Source organism: Papio anubis, chromosome 2 (assembly GCF_008728515.1).
Source record: "Papio anubis isolate 15944 chromosome 2, Panubis1.0, whole genome shotgun sequence".
In the NCBI taxonomy this organism is placed as follows: domain Eukaryota; kingdom Metazoa; phylum Chordata; class Mammalia; order Primates; family Cercopithecidae; genus Papio; species Papio anubis.
In genome coordinates, this window is record NC_044977.1 from 111,638,439 (window position 1) to 111,660,415 (window position 21,977).

General features: G+C 44.0%; 1 protein-coding gene and 1 pseudogene across 5 annotated transcripts in view; both read left to right on the forward strand.

The window, feature by feature from the left end:
- Positions 1-73: 73 nt before the first annotated feature.
- KCNMB3 (potassium calcium-activated channel subfamily M regulatory beta subunit 3) overlaps positions 74-21,977 on the forward strand; it is a 30,650-nt gene continuing 8,746 nt past the window's right edge. For 2 of the 4 annotated variants that reach the window (XM_003894807.5, XM_009201332.4), the window contains exons 1-3: positions 74-572; positions 15,167-15,358; positions 21,105-21,303. In XM_003894807.5, coding sequence (XP_003894856.2) covers positions 511-572; positions 15,167-15,358; positions 21,105-21,303 — 453 coding nt within the window. In that variant the 5' untranslated portion in view covers positions 74-510. Of the gene's footprint in view, positions 573-1,614; positions 2,486-14,346; positions 14,847-15,166; positions 15,359-21,104; positions 21,304-21,977 lie in introns of those variants that run through there. The other 2 variants (XM_021934657.2, XM_021934658.2) reach the window with 2 other exon arrangements.
- Positions 4,443-7,677, forward strand: LOC108584623 (annotated as a pseudogene). The gene has a single exon (XR_004182213.1). The product of XR_004182213.1 is annotated as a leucine-rich repeat flightless-interacting protein 1 pseudogene (transcript).

Here is a 21,977-nt window from a genome sequence, read left to right on the forward strand (position 1 = left end):
AACAGACAATACGTGGAAAAGGAAACGCGGCCAGGGCAAAACATTTCCTCTTCTTATAAACCTTGAACTGAGTATGTCCCTCACCAATTATAGAGTGTCCCTTGGGCCTCAGAACTTTCCACAAGCGTTGAGGTCTCTGTGGCGATGCTCCCGGCTGCCGAAGCGGAAACACAGGTGATAAGGTGGCGGCAAGCACAGGGTAAAGAGAGAGAAGGAGCTTTGGCTGCAGCAAATCACGCAGGTCCTTCTTGATCGTCTAGAACTGACGGCTCCGCCTTGCCGGGAGTCTGCAGAACCACGCGGCTGGCCTCCCCGGAGTTACCCTCTCTCCAGGAAGGCGCGGCAGGCGGCAGCGCCGGAGGCTCGGGGCTTCTCATGGCTGCAGCCGCGCTGGGGGCTGGGGGCTCCCGCTGGGACTCGGCTTCCGTGGATGCCTAAGCTTCATCTTTCCCGCGCCCGCAGGGGCATGACTCAGGTGAAAGGAGGTCATTTCCTCAGGCCCCTGGCCTCATGCCGCCCTTCAGCATCCCCGTGCAAATCACACTCCAGGGCAGCCGGAGGCGCCAGGGGAGGTAAGTTACCTCCAGAAGCTCGGCCGGTAGTGGGAATCGGGCTGAATAAGCAACTGGAAGAAGAGGGGACATCTCGAGCTTGGGGAGTGAGTGTTTCCTTGTTCTCTGAGGATGCCCACTTGCCATGCCTCTCAGGGTACCCAGGAGGCTTCCCCAGCAGCACTCACATCACGGGGCTGCAGCCTTTCCTGTTGGCTCTGTCCTCCAGGTTGCCAGTTCTTGGAGACTGGAGACCTTTGAAACTCACCTGTGGCTCCCCAGCACTAGATCATAGCCTAGCCCATAGTTGGTGCTCAATAATTGTATCTTGGTTGAATGAGGAATGAAGAAATTACACCAGCATTCGGTCCCATTGGTGAAGCCTTGGAGTCACAGCCCTTGGATTCAAACCCAGCTCACCACTTAATCAGCCATATGATTGGGCAAGTCACTTAACTTCTGTTTGCCTCATCTCCTTATCTGTGAAATGCAGATAGTAAGAGCTCCTGCGTGCCTCAGCACAGTATACCACATCCTCTCTAAACTATACTGTTATACCACGTATATGCTCTACACCTCTCTAAACTCTAGCCTTTTAGCTATTGTTATTACCCACCCTACTCTTCTCCTTAAACGGGAAAGTAAGAGATTATCTTCAGGACCCATTTTCTCCCCAGTGAAATGCAAACCAGAGGAGCTGAAAGCCTCTAGTGAGCTGCACCCCTTTTGCCTGCCCCAGGATTGGGGCATGGGGCAGTCAACGTGGGAACCAAAAATGGAGAGAAGAGTGATGCCTGAGGGTGTTGGACAAATGGGATATTAAAATCTTTTGGGCTGGGTGCGGTGGCTCACACCTGTAATCCCAGCACTTTGGGAGGCCGAGGTGAGTGGATCACCTGAGGTCAGGAGTTTGAGACCAGCCTGGCCAACATGGTGAAACCCCATCTCTACTAAAAATACAAAAATTAACTGGGCATGGTGGTGGCGCGCCTGTAATCCCAGCTACTCAGGAGGCTGAGGCTGAATAATTGCTTGAACCCGGGAGGCAGAGGTTGCCGTGAGCAGAGATCGTGCCATTGCACTCCAGCCTGGGTGACAAGAGCCAAACTCTGTCTCAAACAAACAAGCAAAAATTTTTTGGGAGGGGTACATTTCACAGCCAGGTTCACTCACTGTCTGGAAATATGTATGATTTATTATTGGCTCTAGTGGAGTTGGGAGCTGAGAATTGGAAAACATTAAAGATGATAATGGTCATCATGTTACTTACTTCCATTATCATTTAACTGCACTCAGGGGTGTTTGAGAGACTGCATGAGGAGAGTGAGATACAGGAGTTTGGATAGGATGGGGGTTCAGGGAGGAAGGACCAGACAGACTACAGAGGAAAGAAAGGCGTTCTTCTCTGCTAGACCTGAACCAATTCTTTTGTGAACAGACAATTAAAATGAATCACTGTATGGCAAAAGATCAAATACAAACATGCAAGCAAATAACTTTTAGTGTCCCATTTGTCACACAATTAACTAGATATAAAGGCAGTTGTGTTGTCATCAAAGCAACCTAGTATATCCCATTTTCATTTCTGAAATGCACAACTGAATTATTGCTATTTCCTCTTGCTGAACTTGATGAACTATGTTGACTTAACCTTATATGCTGTTTCAAAATAAGTTGTTAAATAATGTTGTAATTAAAAAATAGAAGAGTAAAAATAATTACCAAGGGTCTCCTCTGTAACCAAAACAAATTACAGGGAAATACTAATATAATGTACTTCATGTTTAGGAATTCATTTCACATACATCAGTGAAATGAATGTTAGATGAATTACGAAGTTTTGATGAGCCACAGCATCTTTCTAAGGAATACTTCTTGCACAAGTTTCAGTGCTGGAGGGAGAGGTTGCTGGCTTCTGTGGGGATCACACCCAGGTGAGTGTGTTCAGGCTGTTTGTAATTGAGTTTGCCTTAGGCTAAGCCAGAAGCTGCCTGAGCTATGTGTCCCACTTGGGCTGGGTGGGAAAGTCAGTCCTACCTGCAGTGAAGAAACAGAAAGTGGTAGAGATTGCCTTGATTATGAATAAAACAGCTCAAGGTAATACACTGGTTAGAAGTGGACATGTATTACTGGCAGAAAAAGGAATCAGTATGCTTTTTATCCATCTTCTGACTAGAAAGCAAACTAAATCATACCTAAGTGCTTTGAGGTCCTCGAATGAAAGATGCTTGTAAATACAACAAAGTTAATTACAAGGCTGTTTATGGTCTGAGAAAACTGGAAACAATCTAATAATATTCAATAATAAGGAAAGGGTTAAGGAAAATGGTATATCTAATTAATGGAACATCATGTAGCCAATAGGATTACAAAGAATTGTTAATGACATGTGAAAGTGCTTATTATGTTAAGTGAAAAAGATAAGATTAACAAAAAGAATCTCAAATCATATCTAATGTGATCTCATTCTGTTTAAAATAATATAGGCAGGGAGCGGTGGATTATGCCTATAATCCCAGCACTTTGGGAGGCCGAGGCAGGTGGATCACTTGAAGTCAAGATTTTGAGACCAGCCTAGCCGACATGGTGAAACCCCATTTCTACTAAAAATAATTAGCTGGGCTTGGTAGCAGGCACCTGCAATCCCAGCTACTCGGGAGGCTGAGGCAGGAGCATTGCTTGAACCCGGGAAGCAGAGGTTGTAGTGAGCTGAGGTCACGCCACTGCACTCCAGCGTAGATGACAGATGAGACTCCATCTCAAGGAAAAAAAACCCAGAAAACAAAACAAAACAAAAAAACCCAGAAAACAAAAACCTAATATAGAGCATGAGGTGATTAACACAGCAACCAAGTGCACAATACTTACCTTTAAGTGTTAGAACTGTGGGTGAGTTTTTGTTCTCTTCTCTATGGTTTTTGGATTTTTCAAGTTTCATACAATGAGCATATAAAAATATATCACTTTCATGAATCATTTGATATTTGTTGAGGAATTCTTTGTGGCTAAGTTTGTAGTCAGGTCTCATAAATGTTCCATACATGCTTGAGAATAATATATATTCTATAGGAGTCAGTGTTCTATATTTATCATTTAGATAAAACTTGTTAATTGATTTACTTAAATCTATTACCCTACTGATTTGTTCAGGTCGAGCTATCTAAATTACTGAGGGAGTGTATAAAAGTACCTCATAATCTGATAGTGGATTTTGTCTATTTATTTCTTGTAGTTTGATCAGTGAAACAATGCTATTAAGGTACATACAAATTAGCATTGTTATATCTTCCGTGTGAATTGAACCTTTGATCAGTGTTAAAACCCTGATACTTAAATTTCTAGTAAAGCTTTTAATTCTTAGCATTCATGTTTGCTTTCTGTTACATTTTGCCCATAAATTTCACCCTTTATGTATCTGTGTTTTAGATGTATCTTTTGTAAAAACATACATATAGTCCTCCATTTACAGTGGGATTACATCCTGAAAAATCCGTCATAAGTTGAAAATACTGGAAGTTGAAAACTTAAGAGTATTATCTATTTACCCTCATGATTGTGTGGCAGACTGGGAACTGTGGCTGGCTGCCACTGCCCAGCATCTCAAGGGAGTAGGGTACTGCATATCGCTAGTCCAGGAAATAATGCAAATTCAAAATTTGAGGTACAGTTTCTACTGAATGCCTATTGCTTTCACACCACAGTAAAGTAAAAAAATTGCAAGTGGGCGGCGGGGCGGCGCCGGTCATGGGGCCAGCGGAGGCGCCCGAGCTCGGCTTCCCCGGTGCCCTTCCACCCCCGGCCGGCTCAGCCCGCGGCCACCTGCGCCCCGCCCCCGCTGGCCGATTCCAAGCCCGAGCCCAGTCTCGCGAGCCGCTCCCCGGCAGGCTGGCCCCTGGCCCCGGAAGCGCGAGCGTTCACTTCGCGGCGAGTGGCCCCGTCTACGCGGACAGAGCGCGCGCCCCCAGGCCCGGCCCGCGAGGGGCTCCTGGCGGGGTCCCCGAGAGTTTCCCGCTGGGTGGAGCTGGCCGAGCCCAGCAGGATGACCAGCCCTGCAGCCGCGCAGAGCCAGGAGATCGACTGTTTGAGACCGGAAGCGCAGAGGCTGGCGGAGGCCCGGCTCGCCCGGGCAGAGGCTCGTGAGATCCGCATGAAGGAGCTGGAGGGGCAGCAGAAGGAGGTAGAAGAGGGACCAGAAAAAGATTTTACTGAGAAGGGGTCTGGTAACATGCCAGGCCTGTCTGCAGCCACGCTGGCCTCTCTAGTTGGGAGTTCCTCTCCGAGAGGCAGCTGGAGACACCTCCATCTCCATCCACACTAAGGCGTCCATCAGGGAAATAAAGAACTCCCTAGCAGAAATTAAAGAGAAATATAAGAAGGCTATGGTTTCCAATGCTCAGCTAGACAATGAAAAGACAAACTTCATGTACCGGGTTGATTCCTTGAAAGATACGTTGCTGGAGCTTGAAGAACAGCTGACTGAATCTAGGCAGCAGTACAAAGAGAAAAAGAATTTGAAAGGGAAAAACATGCCCACAGTATACTGCAATTTCAGTTTGCTGAAGTCAAGGAGGCCCTGAAGCAAAGAGAGGAAATGCTCGAGAAACATGGAATAATCCTAAAATCAGAAATAGCTACCAATGGAGAGACTGCCAACACTCTCAATAATGTTGGATACCAAGGTCCTACCAAGATGACGAAAGAAGGGTTAAATGCCCTCAAGTCGACAGGGGATGGGACCCTAGGAAGAGCCAGTGAAGTGGAGGTGAAAAATGAAATCGTGGCGAATGTGGGGAAAAGAGAAATCTTGCACAATACTGAGAAAGAATAACACACAGAGGACATAGTGAAGGACTGTGTGGACACAGAGGTATTCCCTGCTGGTGAGAATACCGAGGACCAGAAATCCTCTGAAGACACTGCCCCATTCCTAGGAACCTTAGCAGGAGCTACCTATGAGGGACAGGTTCAAAGCCAAATTCTTGAGAGCGTTTCTCTCCCTGAAAACACAGCACAGGTTGAGTCAAATGAGGTCATGGGTGCACCAGATGACGGGACCAGAACTCCCCTTGAGCCATCGAACTGTTGGAGTGACTTAGATGGTGGGAGCCACATAGAGAATGTGGGAAAGTCAATGGTGACTCAGGTTGGAGAGCAGGCAGGCACAGTGGCCTCGTGCCCTTTAAAGCATAGTGATGACACAGTTTATCATGATGACAGATGTACGGTAGAGGTCCCCCAGAGTTAGAGACAAGCACAGGGTATAGTTTAGATAAAGAATTCACCAACCAGGAAGTAGCTGAGCCCAAGGAGTTTCCAGTGCGTAGTACAGAAGTAGGTAGGGATCACAACGAAGAAGAGGGTGAAGAAACAGAATTAAGGGATGAGAAACCAATCAAGACAGAAGTTCCTGGTTCTCCAGCAGGAACTGAGAGCAATGGTCAGGAAGTGACAGGTCCAAGTACAGTAGACACTCAAAGTAAACTCTTCGATATGAAAGAGTCCGGCGAAGAAAAGACTGACCAAAAGGGAGACGCATTGGACTTACCGCAGAAGACAAAGAACAAGAGAAAGAAAAACAAGAAGAAAAAATCCCCAGTACCCGTAGAAACCCTTAAAGAATACAGATTTAAACGAAATTAAGGAAAAGCAGATAAAGTCTACTGACAAAGTCAGCAGTGGAAGCCCAAAATGAGGTGACTGAAAATCCAAAATAGAAAATTGCAGCAGAAAGCAGTGAAAATGTTGATTGTCCGGAGAATCCTAAAATTAAGTTGGACGGAAAACTTGACCAAGAAGGCGATGATGTAAAAGCTGCAGCTGAGGAGGTACTAGCTGATGGAGACACATTAGATTTTGAGGATGTCACAGTTCAGTCATCAGGCCGGAGGGCTGGTGGTGAAGAATCAGATGAAAGTGTTGCAAAAGATAATGCCAAAATAGATGGTGCCACTCAAAGCAGTCCTGTAGAACTGGAGAGCGAAGACACAGATTGCTGCACGCTGCCCAAAAATGAAAGTCCCTCACAGGACATTAGTGATGCCTGTGAAGCAGAAAGTACAGAGAGGTGTGGGAAGTCAGGACATCCAAGTCAGACCGTCAGGAAAGCTTTAGACAGCAATAGCCTAGAAAACGATGACTTGGCACCAGGAGGAGAGCCGGGGGACTTCAATCCAGAAAGCAGAGAAGATACCAGAGGAGGGAACGAGAAGGGCAAAGGCAAAGAAGACTGTACCATCTCCTAAGCTGAGGCAGGCGGCAGGCATGGTGCACAGGAAGTCTGAGCGTGAGGGGCTCTTTTCTCTCCACTGCCAATGTAAGTAGAATGTTCTAAATTCACAGAGGTGCACTGTATGCCAATTACCAGGTGATCTACTGCTTTAAGTTATAGACTGTTACTTGTAGATTTCCATGTAATCATTGAGGTTATCACCCAGATTAGAAAGATTTATTTGTTATTAGTGTGCGTTCTAATTGAGAGTATTCCAGTAGTATCAAACAATAATGTCTACTGTTTATAGTCCACTTAATAAAAATAGAAGCATTTACCTTTTGCCTTAGGCTGATAGGAATAAGGATATTCTTGACCAAATATATCAGCATCTAAGTGAAATGACCAAACAGCATTCTTAGATTTCTGTATTATGAATATAATTGATATTTAAATTAATGTCTTTTTCACATATGTGTACTTTCATATTTGATTTTAAAATGTACATTATAACTTGTAAGGTATTTTATTTAAAGGAGATAGCCAAATAGCAAATAGGTCACTGAATAAGATTTGCACCTTAGAACAATAATCATTTTAAGGATAACAAGTAAACGTCTGAAAGCACGAGGGACTTTATTTGCCTTCACCCTCATATAAGTCTTTGATCTTGAACCAATGCTTTTGGATCTCATTGTTGATGATACCTGAGTTTACTTTGTAGGAGATTTTAACTTCATGCTGATGATGTATCGAATTCATTTTATACGAAGATTTGAAGATTTTTTCTGGAAGTGATACATGTCAAATTACATTTCCTACTGCAGTATTTGAGCGGGGACAGTCATTTTTTTAAATTGTTTTTAGCTGGGCATGGTGGCTCACACCTGTAATGTCAGCACGTTGGGAGGCCGAGGTGGGTGGATCACCTGAGGTCAGGAGTTTCAGGCCAGCCTGGCCAACATGGTGAAACCCTGTCTCCACTAAAAATACAAAAAATTGGCCGTGCGTGCTGGTGGGCGCCTGTAATCCCAGCCACTCCGGAGGCTGAGGCACGCTTGAACCCATGGGGCGGACATTGCAGTCAGCTGAGACCGAGCCATTGTACTCTAGCCTGGACAACAAGAGTGAAACTCTAAAAAAACACACACACACACACACACACAAAAAACAATGTTTTCACGCCTGTAACCCTAGCACATTGGGAAGCCACGGTGGGAGGATCACTTGAGGCCAGGAGTTCAAGGCTGCAGTGAGCTATGATTGCACCACTGTACTCTAGCCTGGGAGATAGAGTGAGACCCTGTCTCTAAAAAAAAAAAAAAAAAAAAAAAGATTTTGAACCTTAAAATTACTTCTCTCTGTTTGAATTTCTAATCATCATTCACAAGAGCAGTAAAAAAAAAGGTTACTTGTTCTTGTGCAAACTACTAATTAGACTATAGTAGGATATTTTGAAGAGCTGAATCACTTTTGGTGTTTTGGTATAAATATTTTCATTTGTTATTTCCCAGTATATTCTTATTGGAAAATTCTTGTTTTGATCTGCCTGAAGAAAATATCTGTTTTCTATATAAAGACACATTTAAAAAATAATTGTAAAGTTAGATATAATTGGAAAATATAAAATCACAAAGGAATGTACCTTATGAATGTTGTTGACATTTTATAAAATCATGTGGATTCATATTACTGTTACAAGACAGAATTGAATGCAAAAAGACCAAAACCTCAATAAAATTTGAGGAAAATGTGTAATCTAATTGAAATAAAAACATTTTATAATTGTAAAAAAAAAAAATTGCAAGTGGAACCATCTTAAGTTGGGGAACCACCTATATGTATTTAAATCTAGTCTGATAATCTTTATATTTGAAAAAAATTTTTTTGGAGACAGGGTCTTACCTGTCACCGAGGCTGGAGTGCGGTAGCACAATCATAGTATATCTGGAATTGGTGGGTTCTCGGTCTCGCTGACTTCAAAAATGAAGCCGCAGACCTTTGTGGTGAGTGTTACAGTTCTTAAAGATGGTGTGTCCGGATTTTGCTCTTTCTGATGTTCGGCCATGTTCAGAGTTTCTTCCTTCTTTTTGGTTCATAGTCTCACTAGCTTCAGGAGTGAAGCTGCAGACCTTCATAGTGAGTGTTACAGCTCTTAAGGCAGTGTGTCTGGAGTTATTCATCCCTCCCAGTGGGTTTGCGGTCTTGCTGGCCTCAGGAGTGAAGCTATAGACCTTTGCGATGTTACACCTAATAAACACAGTGCGGACCCAAAGAGTGAGCAGCAGCAACATTTATTGCAAAGAGCAAAAGGACAAATCTTCCACAGCATGGAAGGAAACTCCAGCAGACTGCCACTGCTGGCTTGGGAGGCCTGCTTTTATTCCCTTATCTGACCCCACCCACATTCTGCTGATTGGTCCATTTTACAGAAAGCTGATTGGTCGGATTTATAGAGAGCTGATTGGTCCATTTTGACAGAGTGTTGATTGGTGCGTTTACAATCCCTGAGCTAGACACAGAGTGCTGATTGGTGCATTTACAATCCTTTAGCTAGACATAAAAGTTCTCCAAGTCCCCAACATATTAGCTAGACACAGAGCACTGATTGGTGCATTTACAAACCTTGAGCTAGACACGGAGTGCTGATTGGTGTGTTTACAAACCTTGAGCTAGACACAGATTGCTGATTGGTGCATTTACAATCCTTCAGCTAGACACAAAAGTTCTCCACCTCCCCACTAGATTAGCTAGACACAGACCACTGACTGGTGTGTTTATAAACCTTCAGTTAGACACAGAGTGCTGATTGGTGGATATACAATCCTCCAGCTAGACATAAAAGTTCTTCAAGTACCCACCCAGGTGACTTTGCCTAGTGGATCCCATGCCAGGACCATGGGCAGAGTCACCCGCTAGTCCTGCCCCACACGACTGCACTCTTCAGCCCTTGGGCAGTGGATGGGATGGGGCACCACAGAGCAGGGGGTGGCGCCCGTCGGAGAGGCTCGGTAGTGCTGGAACCCACTGCCTGGGGGTTCAAGCATGGCGAGCTGCAGGTCCTGAACCCTGCCCCACCAGGAGGCGGTTGAGGCCCGGTGAGAATTGGAGCACAGCAGGCAGGCAGTGTTGGGGGACCCGGTGCCCCCTCCACAGCTGCTGGCCCGGGTCCTAAGCCCCTCACTGCCCGTGGCCAGTGGCGCTGGCCAGCTGCAACGAGTGCGGGGCCTCCTGAGCCTGCACCAACCCGGAACTTGTGCCAACCTGGAACTCGTGCTGGCCCAGGAGCGCTTGGCAGCCCCAGTTCCCGCCCACGCCTCTCCGTCCGCACCTCCGCACAAGCAGAGGGAGCTGGCTTGGGCCTCTGCCAGCCCAGAGAGGGGCTTCCACAGTGCAGCCGCGGGCTGAAGGGTTCCTCATGCGTGGGCAGAGTGAACGTCCTGGCCTGAGGAGGTGCTGAGAGCCAATGAGGGCTGCTAGCACATTGTCACCTCTCAACAGCTTACTGCAGCCTCAAACACCTGGGCTCAAGGAATCCTCCTGGCTCAGCCTCCTGAATAGCTAGGACTATAAGTGTGCTGCTACAACTGGATGGTGTTTTAATTTTTATTGTGTAGAGACAGGGTCTGGCTATGTTGCCCAGGCTGGTCTCGAACTCCTGGGTTCAAGTGATCCTCTGTTCAAGTGATCCTCCCACCTTGGTTTCCCAAAGTGTTAGGACTATAGGCATGAGCCACCACAGCCAGCCCTAATCTCTATCTTTTAACTGGATCATTTACTCCATTTAGTTTTATAGTAATTACTGATATACTGATGCAATAACATTATTCTATCATGTTATTTTGTGCTATTTGTCCTGACTTTTTCATGAGTTTTTCCCTCTTCTTTATTGCCTTCTTTTGGATTGATTTCTTCCCCTTCCCTTCTTTGTCTCTCTACTAGTTTGGAATTTCTGGAGTGTCACCTAAAAGAGTAGAGAAAGGTGATATTTCTATGTAGCATGCATATTTGAACTTTTCAACATGAAATTAATGTCTTTATCTTTCCCCATGGAAAAATTACCACTGTTACCCCCTCTAAATTATATCCTGTTGTCATGTATTTATCTTTTCTTTTAACCCCACAAGACATAATAGTAATAGGATAATTACAATTATTATTACTTTATAGGATTAATATCTTTTTTCTTTCCTTTGAGATGAAGTCTTACTCTGTTGCCCAGGCTGGAGTGCAGTGGCACGATCTCAGCTCACTGCAACATCCACCTCCTGGGTTCAAGTAATTCTCCCACCTTAGCCTCCCGAGTAGCTGGGATTACAGGTGCCCGTCACTACACCTGGCTAATTTTTGTGTTTTTAGTAGAGACAGGGCTTTGCCATGTTGGCCAGGCTCATCTCAAACCCCTGACCTCAGGTGATCCACCTGCCTCAGCCTCTGAAAGTGCTGGGATTATAGGCGTGAGCCACCACGCCTGGCTGTTGTGTGTTTTATGATTTTTAAATGAGTGGATATACTCCTTGGACATTTATATACTTTTTTTTTGTTTGTTTTTGAGACAGAGTCTCGCTCTTTTGCTAGGCTGGAGTGCAGTGGCGTGATCTTGGCTCACTGCAACCTCCGACTCCTTGTTTAAGTGATTCTCCTGCTGCAGCAGCTAGAATTACAGGCACATGCCACCACACCCAGCTAATTTTTTGTATTTTTAGTAGAGATGGGGTTTCTCACCATGTGGGCCAGGATGGTCTCAATCTCCTGACCTCATGATTCGCCCACCTTGGCCTCCAAAAGTGCTGGGATTACAGGCGTGAGCCATTGCACCTGGCCTATAGAATTATTTTAAGGCCTAAGTTAAAGGTGTGTGCCTACAGAGAACATATGTATTTAAATTTGCCAGTTTGCAGAGGGCACCATGTACTTAAACAACATTACACGAAATTCTTAGTTTGAGATTGTTGTATTACCCAGCTAGTACGAATTCAGGCTGTAAACTCCCTTGAGGATCACCTTGAGGATTATGTAAAATTTCAGGGGAGATTGTAGTTTTCCTCCCTTAGTCAGTGTTAAGGTTTGAGAAAGGCATTTTCCTTGCCATTTCCTATGGAGTGGTGCAGTGGGAGTTAAGGGGGAGGGGCTATTTCCAGTTCAACCTGACACTGACTTTTAAGTCCTTTGGGGTTCCAGCTCTAGTTGGATGGTATATTAAACTGCATACCTCGGATAGACCTTGGACATTGTCTCCTGTCCCCGTGACCCTAAAAACGGTGAAACAAAAGCTCAAGTTCACCAAGTTCCGCAAATGCCCTCAAGTTAAAACTTTACTTCTGTCCACCTTCCTCTCTGGGTTCCTACTTTCACATAGTTTTGTCTTTTGAGTATTTCCAATTCTTTTTAAGCTTTGGCCAGAAGTTTTAGTTGTCTGTAGTTACAGTGGGTGTCTAGTGTACCATACCACTGAAACAGAAGCCTGTTACTTTTACAATAATAAAAACATGTCTATGTGGTTTTTTTTTTAATTTTTAATTTGTTTATTTACTTTTTTTTTGAGATGGAGTCTCATTCTGTCGCCCAGGCTGGATGGAATGCAGTGGCGCGATCTTGGCTCACTGCAACCTCGGCCTCCCGGGTTCAAGCGATTTTCCTGCCTCAACCTCCCGAGTAGCTGGGATTACAGACACATGCCACCATGACTGGCTAAATTTTGTATTTTTGGTAGAGACAGGGTTTCACCATTTGGTCAGGCTGGTCTCAAACTCCTGAGCTCAGGTGATCTGCCCACCTTGTCCTCCCAAAGTGCTGGGATTACAAGCGTTGACCCACTGCGGCCGGCCAAACATATCTATGTTTTAATTTTTTATGATTATTTTATATTATCCCTTCCCCACACATGAAATAACTTCTTTCCAAGTGACTTATGAGGTTGTCAACTTTTCATAAAGCCTTGGAACAAAGTGGGCAGAAAAATTATAAATAAAAAGTCTTGTCTAGGGTACTACAGGTCTGTCTTATTCCTAAATTAGAATCAGGTTATGCCAGTTTTTTATAACATACCATTTATAATTGGGTATGTTAAAGAATGTATTAGAAATCCCATAGTAACCTCATTATAAGCCTCTTTACCCATGGATTCCAAGGATATCTTACAATAAATCTCTGGGATACCTTATGCTACAGAGCAACTAAAGTCCAGCTTTAGAGCACAAGGGAAATGCAGGATATTGGGTCCTGGAAACTACAAAAACCACCAAACTCTGCTTTAGGGCTAAAACTTTCTTTAATCAATCTGTCATATTTATTGATAAACTAGAAAATGTGGCCAGGTGCAGTGGCTCACGCCTGTAATCCCAACAGTTTGGGAGGCCAAGATGGGTGGATCACGAGGTCAGGAGATCGAGACCATCCTGGCTAACAGTTTAAACCCGTCTCTACTAAAAATACAAAAAATAGCTCCACGTGGTGGCGCGTGCCTGCAATCCCAGCTGCTTGGGAGGCCAAGGCAGGAGAATCGCTGGCACCGGGGAGACGGAGGTTGCAGTGAACCGAGATCACACCACTGCACTCCAGCCTGGACGACAGAGCGAGACTCCATCTCAAAAAAAAAGTGCAGGTTCAAATTTCATTAAATTTTTTTTCCATGCCCCTTCTCTGCTGGTAGGATGATAGAGGATGAGTAAAATATCAAAGACAACTAAAATTTCCTAAACTAGATCCTCGGCTCCTAAAGAAGTATTAACCATGGAGTGCCGCCATCTTCTGAGGTTGGTGCTTCCCGGTATAGGCTCTTGGAACATTCTGGACTGTCTGACATTCCTCTTACTCGCTTTAGAACCGAAAGATGCTGCTGGGGGAAAAGGGAGCTAGGGAGAGGGAAGGGGAAAGATGTGGGATAGGCATAAACTGTGCTTTTGGGGAAAAAAACCCAGTAATTTCCTTGATGGAGTTTGTGCTTGGCTTTAAAATGTAGAAAGCTTTTAGGAAGCTTGATAGAGCCTGTGCTTCTACCATTAGTGCTGCATTTGTTTGGCTTAAGATTTCATTAACCTTCTTAAAATAGAGATACTTCTGGAACTCAAGTGGCTACTGAGCAGGGAATGGCAAATCAGTGACACTACAGGAAGTGGAGGGATTGTGGCAAACTAGAGAACACACCTTCCACAGGGGAAGCCACTGCTCGGCTGGGCCCGCTGTTCATCTGCAGGGACGTGCATCCTGAGATTATTTCCGAAGTCAGGACTCAGCATTTTTATGAGAAATGTCATGATTTTTAAGGTCTTAACAAGTTATCCCACATTAAAAAATAATAATAAGCCGGGCCGGGCGCGGTGGCTCCCACCTGTAATCCCAACACTTTGGGAGGCTGAGGTGGGTGGATCATGAGGTCAGGCGTTGGAGGCCATTATGGCCAACATGGTGAAACCCTGTCTCTACTTAACACACAACAATTAGCTGGGCGTGGTGGCGGGAGCCTGTAATCCCAGCTCCTTGGGAGGCCGAGGCAGGAGGATTGCTTGAACCTGGGAGGTGGAGGAGGTTGCCGTGAGCAGAGATCGTGCCCAGCCTGGGCAACAGCGTGAGGCTCCATCTCAAACACACACACACACACACACACACACACACACACACACACACACAAAGACAGAGAAGGCCAAACAAAGCACATCTGTGGACCGGATGCCTCCATGCCCACCGGTTTGCGACCTTTGTGTTGGGCTCTTCTGTTCACCAGACACCCTGCCCTGCGAGAATGTATCTCATCCTCTGCTGGAGCGGGTTTGCAGGCACAGGGAGGAGAGGGAGAGAAGAAATGCAGGGACACTTATGCAGAACCGTGAGTGGCCAGAGAGGAGAAGGAGGGTGAGTGGAGCAAAGAAGCCATGACAGCTTCATAATTCTGAGCGGACTGGGCAGTGGCCAGAAATCCTGGTGGTGGATATGCTGCCTTTCCAACAGGTGAATATGAAAGAACAAGTCAAGCCCTGTTCAGGATGCTGTTAATTCCAGATGTGAACTTTTTGAGTCATTCTTTCGATGTGGAATTCAAAGGAGAATGTAAAAAGAATTTCAGGAGGAAAGTGCAATATCCCTGAAAGGTAACAAAGTTCATAACACTTATTTACATGCAACATTCTCTAGTCATCGATTAAATAGATCGCTACAGACTTGCATGAGGCAACATTCCTTAGTCTTATTTGCCACAATATATTTAAAAATACTTGCTTACACATCACTTTAGCTGATTTAGATGGACTTGTCACCAAGCTCTGAACTGGGATTTCACTGTGTTGCATTCATCCTGTCACGAGACACAGGTGGGCAGCAAATGAGATTATCCCTCCATTCCCCATGGATTGGAAATGTTGCCACTTGTTTATGAGCCCACTGCAGTATCTCCTTCTCCCTTTTCCCAAAGGACAGCCTTTCCTGCCTCAGGGAAGAAGAGAGAGACAGACTACAGTGATGGAGACCCACTGGATGTGCACAAGAGGCTGTCGTCCAGTGCTGGAGAGGACCGAGCCGTGCTGCTGGGGTTTGCCATGATGGGCTTCTCAGTCCTAATGTTCTTCTTGCTTGGAACAACCATTCTAAAGCCTTTTATGCTCAGGTAAGAAACAGAGGAAGGAAATCTAGAGTTTCCGATTCAAATAAGATCCAGGCACAACGGTAAAGGAGGAGAGGCTGGCTTTGGTTTCTCAATCTGTGACTCTCTGACGTGGTCTAGAAAAAGAAAAACGCAATTCCTCTTCCTCTCTCAGTGCTGGGGGCAGCTGGGTGTGGCGGAAGAGGTGGTGAGAAGGTCAAAGATATTCCCCTGCACTGCCTCCTCCGTTCTCATAATCTATATATACCTCCAAACACGTAATCCACAAATTATAGTTTATTCATTTAGGTCATAAATCCTCACCTTAAAATGTTAGTATTCCAGGAGAGAGTTAAACCTTGTATGCAAGCAAAATAAAAGTTTTTTGAGTCTGATTTTTTGAGTTTGACAGTGTCTACCTGGCACATAGTAGTTGCTCAATACATATTCGTTTCCTTCGTTTTCTTTTAATTAGGTTCTTTATTCAGTGCATGTAGTGATACAGTTGACCCTTGAACAACACGGGTTTGAACTTCGAGAATTCACTTATAAATGAATTTTCTTCTGTGCGTGCCACCCCGAGACAGTAAGACCAATCCCTCCTCTTTCTCCTCCTCCTCAGCCTACTCAACATGAAGAGGATGATGATCCACTTCCATTTAGTGAACAGTAAACATGTTTTCTCTTCCTTATGATTTTTTTCTTCAACTTTTATTTTAAGTTCTGGGGAACATGTGCAGAATGTGCAGGTTTGTTATAAAGGTAAACGTGTGCCATGGTGGTTTGCAGCACATATCAACCCATCACCTGGGTATTAAGCCCAGCGTGTGTTAGCTATTCTTCCTGATGCTCTCCCTCCCCCTGCCCACTGAGAGGCCCCAGTATGTGTAGCTCCCCGCTATGTGTCCATGTGTTCTTATCATTCAGTTCCCACTAAGTGAGAACATTCAGTGTTCGGTTCTCTGTTTCTGCATTAGTTTGCTGAGAATAATGGCTTCCAGCTTCATTTCATACATGTTCCTGCAAATGACATGATCTTGTTCTTCCTCATGATTTTCTTTTCTTTTCTTTTTTCTGAGACAGAGTCTTGCTCTGTTGCCCGGCTGGAGTGCAGTGGCACGATCTTGGCTCACTGCAACTTCCGCCTCCTGAGTTCAAGCAATTCTCCTGCCTCAGCCTCCTGAGTAGCTGGGACTGCAGGCACCTGCCACCACACCCACTAATTTTTGTATTTTTAGTAGAGATGGGGTTTCATCATGTTGGCCAGGCTGGTCTTGAACTCCTGACCTTGTGATCTGCCTGCCTCGGCCTCCCAAAGTGCCGGGATTACAGGCGTGAGCCACCATGCCTGGCCATGATTTTCTTAATAACATTTTCTTTTCTCTAGCTTATTTATTTATTTTTTTTTTAGAGAAGGGGTCTTGCTCTGTCACGCTGGAGTGCAGTGGTATGATCATAGCTCATTGCAGTCTTGAACTCCTGGGCTCAAGCAATCTTCCCATCTCAGCTTCCTGAGTCAGTGGGATTAGAGGTATGAGCTACTGTGCCTGGCTATTCTAGCTTATTTTATTGTAAGAATTCAGTATATAACACATATAAACACAACATATGTCTTAATCAACTATTTATTGGTAAAGCTTCCAGTCAACAGTAGGCTATTAGTAGTTAAGGTTTTTTGGTTTTTTTTTGTTTTTTTTGATGCACGGTCTCACTCTGTCACCCAGGCTGAAGTACAGTGGCGCAATCATGGCTCACTGCAGCCTAGACCTCCTGGGCTCAGGCGATCCTCCTGCCTCAGCCTCCCAAGTAGCTGGGACCACAGGTGTGTGCCACCACACTTGGCTAATTTTTAAAGTATTTGTAGGGATGGGGTCCCCCTATGTTGCCCAGGCTGGTCGTGACCTCCTAGGCTCAAGTCATCCTTCCACCTTCGCCTCCCAAAGTGCTGGAATTATAGGCATGAGCCACCATGCCTGACCAGTAGTTAAGTTTTTGAGGAGTCAAAAGTTACATGAAGATTTTCGACTGCAGGGTTGGGGGTGTGATGTTGGCATCCCTAAACTCTGAATTGTTCAAGGGTCAACTTTAGTTGCTACTTATTAAGTATATGCTGTATGCTCAGTACTTACTATATTTTATCCTACTTAAACCTACAGCAGCCCATGATAGAAGTGCTGAGGCTCAGAAAGGCCAAGTAACTTGCCCAAGTTCACATAGCCAGTAAATAATATGCCTGTCATTCTGACGTAAGACTTGCTTCTTAATACCTAAATGAAGTTTGCTGAAATAAGGGGAATAGGGGTTCTGATTAGGGAAGGGGAGGAGCTATTTAATTTTGTAGGATGGCCCATACAACATATGGTACTTTGGGGCCAGGTCAGTTCAGGGTAAAAGGAAGGCAAGGGGTGCTTTTTGGACAGTGCTTTATTTTTGAACAGCCCCCACTTTTGTTTTTGACAGCCAAAGAGCAACAGAAGGCCCAGGGGGAGTAGAAGAGGAAGGCCTAGGAGTTCAGTGAGGGAAAGGGGTCATAAAAAGGAAGAGAGTGGCCTACTTCTGTTATTTATGATTCATCTCCTGCCATTCCTAGGTTACCATTGTTAGGGGAAAGATATAGAGGTCACCATTTACTACAGCATACAGTGCCACTATTGGAAGAATTCCAGAAGAACCTTCTCTCTGGTATTAGCACCAGGAGAAGTTGTGCTGCTCCTGATCAACCAGCTTACTTTCATTTAATGGACACCAGGAATCTTGTATCTGGTTGTATTTCCTTCATTGCTTTGGCTGCTAGGAAGCCCAGAGGCAAATTTGTAGCTCAGTTCTCATAACTACAAGGGATCTATGGTCTGCAGGTTACATGTTTATACTTCACTTTTTTTTAAACTTTTTTTTTTTTTCCGAGATGGCATCTCACTATGTTGTCCAGGCTAGTCTCAAACTCCTAGGCTCAAGCGATTCTCCTGTCTTGGCTGTACCTCACTTCTGACTTCATTCTGTTTTTTTTTCCTCTTTTTCATTTACTCCTTTTCCCCTCATACTTTATATATATATATCTGCATTACATGTCTATACAATGTGATTGAATGTTTGAATGTATAGGAATGTTGAGTAAATGTGCATGTGTGTGCACAGGCAGATCAGATTATTTTTAAAAATGTGACATATTTGGGAGATGGCTTGAGGGTACCTTCTGCAAGCTGGTACCAAACTGTTGCTCATAATTTTCACTTTTCTAAGCATTCCTGGAAATTATTTGGTTAAATTAAGTGAGTGCCTAAGAGTGGTGAGTTCTAATCTCTCTCAACTTACGTGTTGTGCCATCTCAGAGAGTAGGTTTGCTCCATAAAGGGTGGTATTAAGTTAAAAAGGCCTGGGTAGCTCATACCTATCCTACTCCCTCAGCCTCTCATCTCTCAGTCAAATGATGAATTTTGTCACAGCTGTAGCCAAATACACACCTGATGCTATTGAAGGAACATGCTCATTTTTGAGCCCTGAATACATCCCTGGTTCCACCTGAAAGGCTCTGACTGGGGCCTTGTGCATAGGACAGCATGTCCTACTCTATTTTGGAGCTTTCTAAAATCTTCAAGGAAAATTCAAATCATACTCAGTTCAGTACTTGGTCAAGATTTAGAGAGCTCAAGTTCTAACAGATAAAAAGGTAACTCTAAATTATTATTTCAAGATGCCTAGTTAAAAGAAGTATATAAATTAATTTAGTGAAAAAGCAGACTAAATTAATTTAGTGAAAAAGCAGTGCTAAATCTATGAAAGAATCTTATTTTCCATTTTTGTATTTTCACTTGCCCAGTATTTTTTCTTAGGCCACATCTAGTGATTTTTATACCCCGGACCTTGAGGTTATGTTAAACTGCATGGCGTGTCTCAAGTTTGTTGTATTAATAAGGGAGAATGATTATTTTGGTCAAAGAGATTAATGAGAGTGCATTATGAACCTAGCTAAATATTGCCTTTAAAACATTCTTACTTTTTTTTTTTTTTTTTTTTTTTGAGAGGGGGTAGGACAGAGTCTGGCTCTGTTGCCCAGGCTGGAGTGCAGTGGCACAATCTTGGCTCACTGCAACCTCTGCCTCCCGGGTTTAAGCAATTCTCCTGCCTCAGCCTCCCAAGTATCTGGGATTACAGGTGCCCGCCACCACACCCAGCTAATTTTTGTATTTTCAGTGAAGATGTGGTTTTGCCATGTTGGCCAGGCTAGTCTCAAACTCCTGGCCTCAAGTGATCTGCCCACCTCGGCCTCCCAAAGTGCTGGGATTATAGGCATGAGCCACTGCCTGGCCCTGCTTTTCAAACATTCTGACTTTAGAGCTTGCTAATCTGACTTATTATGTTTAAGGAAGCAGTAAGTAAACACAGGGGTCCCCCTACATGTGAGTGTGAGGGTATATAAAGAGCCGGTCCCATACATTAAATCAAAACATTTCCTCTTCCCCTCGTTTACTTTGTCTTGGACTTGTTTTCAAATTATTTCATACATATACACATGTCCTTTCTTTTCAACATCACCACAAGATCTTCATGGCAGGAATTTTGTTTGTAATTTCTCATAGCACCTAGGATGTTTTGCATATGTAGTACGTGTGAAAATTCTCAAGAAATTTTTTCTAAGTAGAATTTAATTCAGGCCAGGAGTGGTGGCTCACGCCTGTAATCCTAGCACTTTGGGAGGCCCAGGCGGGAGGATCACGAGGTCAGGAATTCAAGACCAGCCTGGCCAATGTGGTGAAACCCCATCTCTAGTAAAAATACAAAAAATTAGCTGGGCATGATGGTGCACACCTGTAATCCCCGCTACTCAGGAGGCTGAGGCAGGAGAATCACTTGAAACCAGAAGGTGGAGGTTGCAGTGAGCCGAGATCGTGCCATTCCAGCCTGGGCAACAAGAGCGAAACTCCGTCCCCACCTCCAAAAAAAATTATATATATAATTCAGTACAGCACTTACTGAACATCTACTCAGTGAGAGGCATTCTGTTTCATGCTTTGAGGAACACACAGATGAATTGGACGTAGCTCCTGACCTCAAGGAACTTAACTGATAGCAAAAATATTGTAAGTATTCTACGAGAGATTCCACGTATGATTTGCACTTGCCTCTTTGGAAGTAGTGGGTATGTGGAATTGTACCTTGTTGCTAGAAATTGTGTAGGCTATGTTGACCAACGGCCCTGTAGTTGGACTCCTTCCAAAGGCACATTTTCATCAGGACAAGCCAGTGCATCTTGAGATGATGAAGCATGAGAGATGATGAGATTCCTGAGTGTGTGTGAATCTTGGTGGTTACAGTATTATGGTAATGCTAACACTGTTTACACTGTGCTTTTCCAAATACCTGCATCTTAAATACTATTGAATATAAAGATTCCTGGGCCTCAAGTCAGACCTACCAAACCAGAATCTCTGGAATGAAGCGCTGGAATCCACAGTTTAACAAATTCTTCATTATAACAAACTCACAGGTGATTCTGAAGTTTGAAAACCATTGTTACAGTGAGAAATATGCCAGTAGGATCATCAGAAGTGAGGTGGAACTTGGGACTTTGCGGCTCTTTACCCCAACTCTTTGTCTTCTGTGCTCCCTGATTATTAGGTGCCTGCTGTAAGGATCCTGTGCCACCTCAAAATACACAAATGCCTTGTACACAGATGCCTTGGGCATTGTGTACGTAAGCTCATAACCACACTGAAATGTAGAACGAAATTTTCTAGTAAGTGAAGAACATTTATTTTTTTTCAAATTGAAGTGCTCAGAGAGAAGAATCAACCTGCACTGCCATCCACACAGATATCATGGACCACTGGCTGGACTGTACCTTCACCTGTGGTGTGCACTGCCGCGGTCAGGGGAAGTACCCGTGTCTTCAGGTGTTGGTGAACCTCACCCATTCAGGTCAGAAAGCTGTCCTACATTATAATGAAGAGGCTGTCCAGATAAATCCCAAGGTATTGTAAAGTTTAAAGAGTTCTTATGACAGCAACCCTTCCCTGCCAGACTGTCCCTAGCAGGGTACATAAATAACCCAGGGCTGTCTTTAGGGATAGATCTGTTTTTTTTTTTAAGTAAATATTTTTATAGTGATCAAATCAGGATAAATGAATTTTTCTTCTTGGTGGAGAAATGGGGTATATAGAAAGGAGATAAATTATTCCAATTTCACAATTTGGTGTCTGGAATTTATAGGCTAAGCCAATGAGTAGTCATTTGTGGGGAGTGTTTCTTTTGGAGATTCCACTCCCCATCATATCAAAATGCTACAATGTACTCACAGTCTCCCTTGAATCAAGCGAGTAATTTTTCTTATCAAATAAATGTAAAGATTATCATTTTTAATAAATTACACAATGGGTTCATATGATTTAACAAATTATAGAAATGATCCCTGAAAGTATAGTCTTTCATATGATTTAAAATTTGTATTTATACCTAACTATAAAAAGTTGAGTTGTGTTAGATTAGTTGACGTGTTACACTTTATTGTCTTTAAGCATCAATTTCAATCTGATGACTTTTGTTTTCTGTTTTGGATGCAATGATTTTTAACATTTCAAACATTTTGTAGGCCTTTAGCACAGTACCTCAAGTACCTAATGGATATGGTAATAAACCTCAAGCTTTT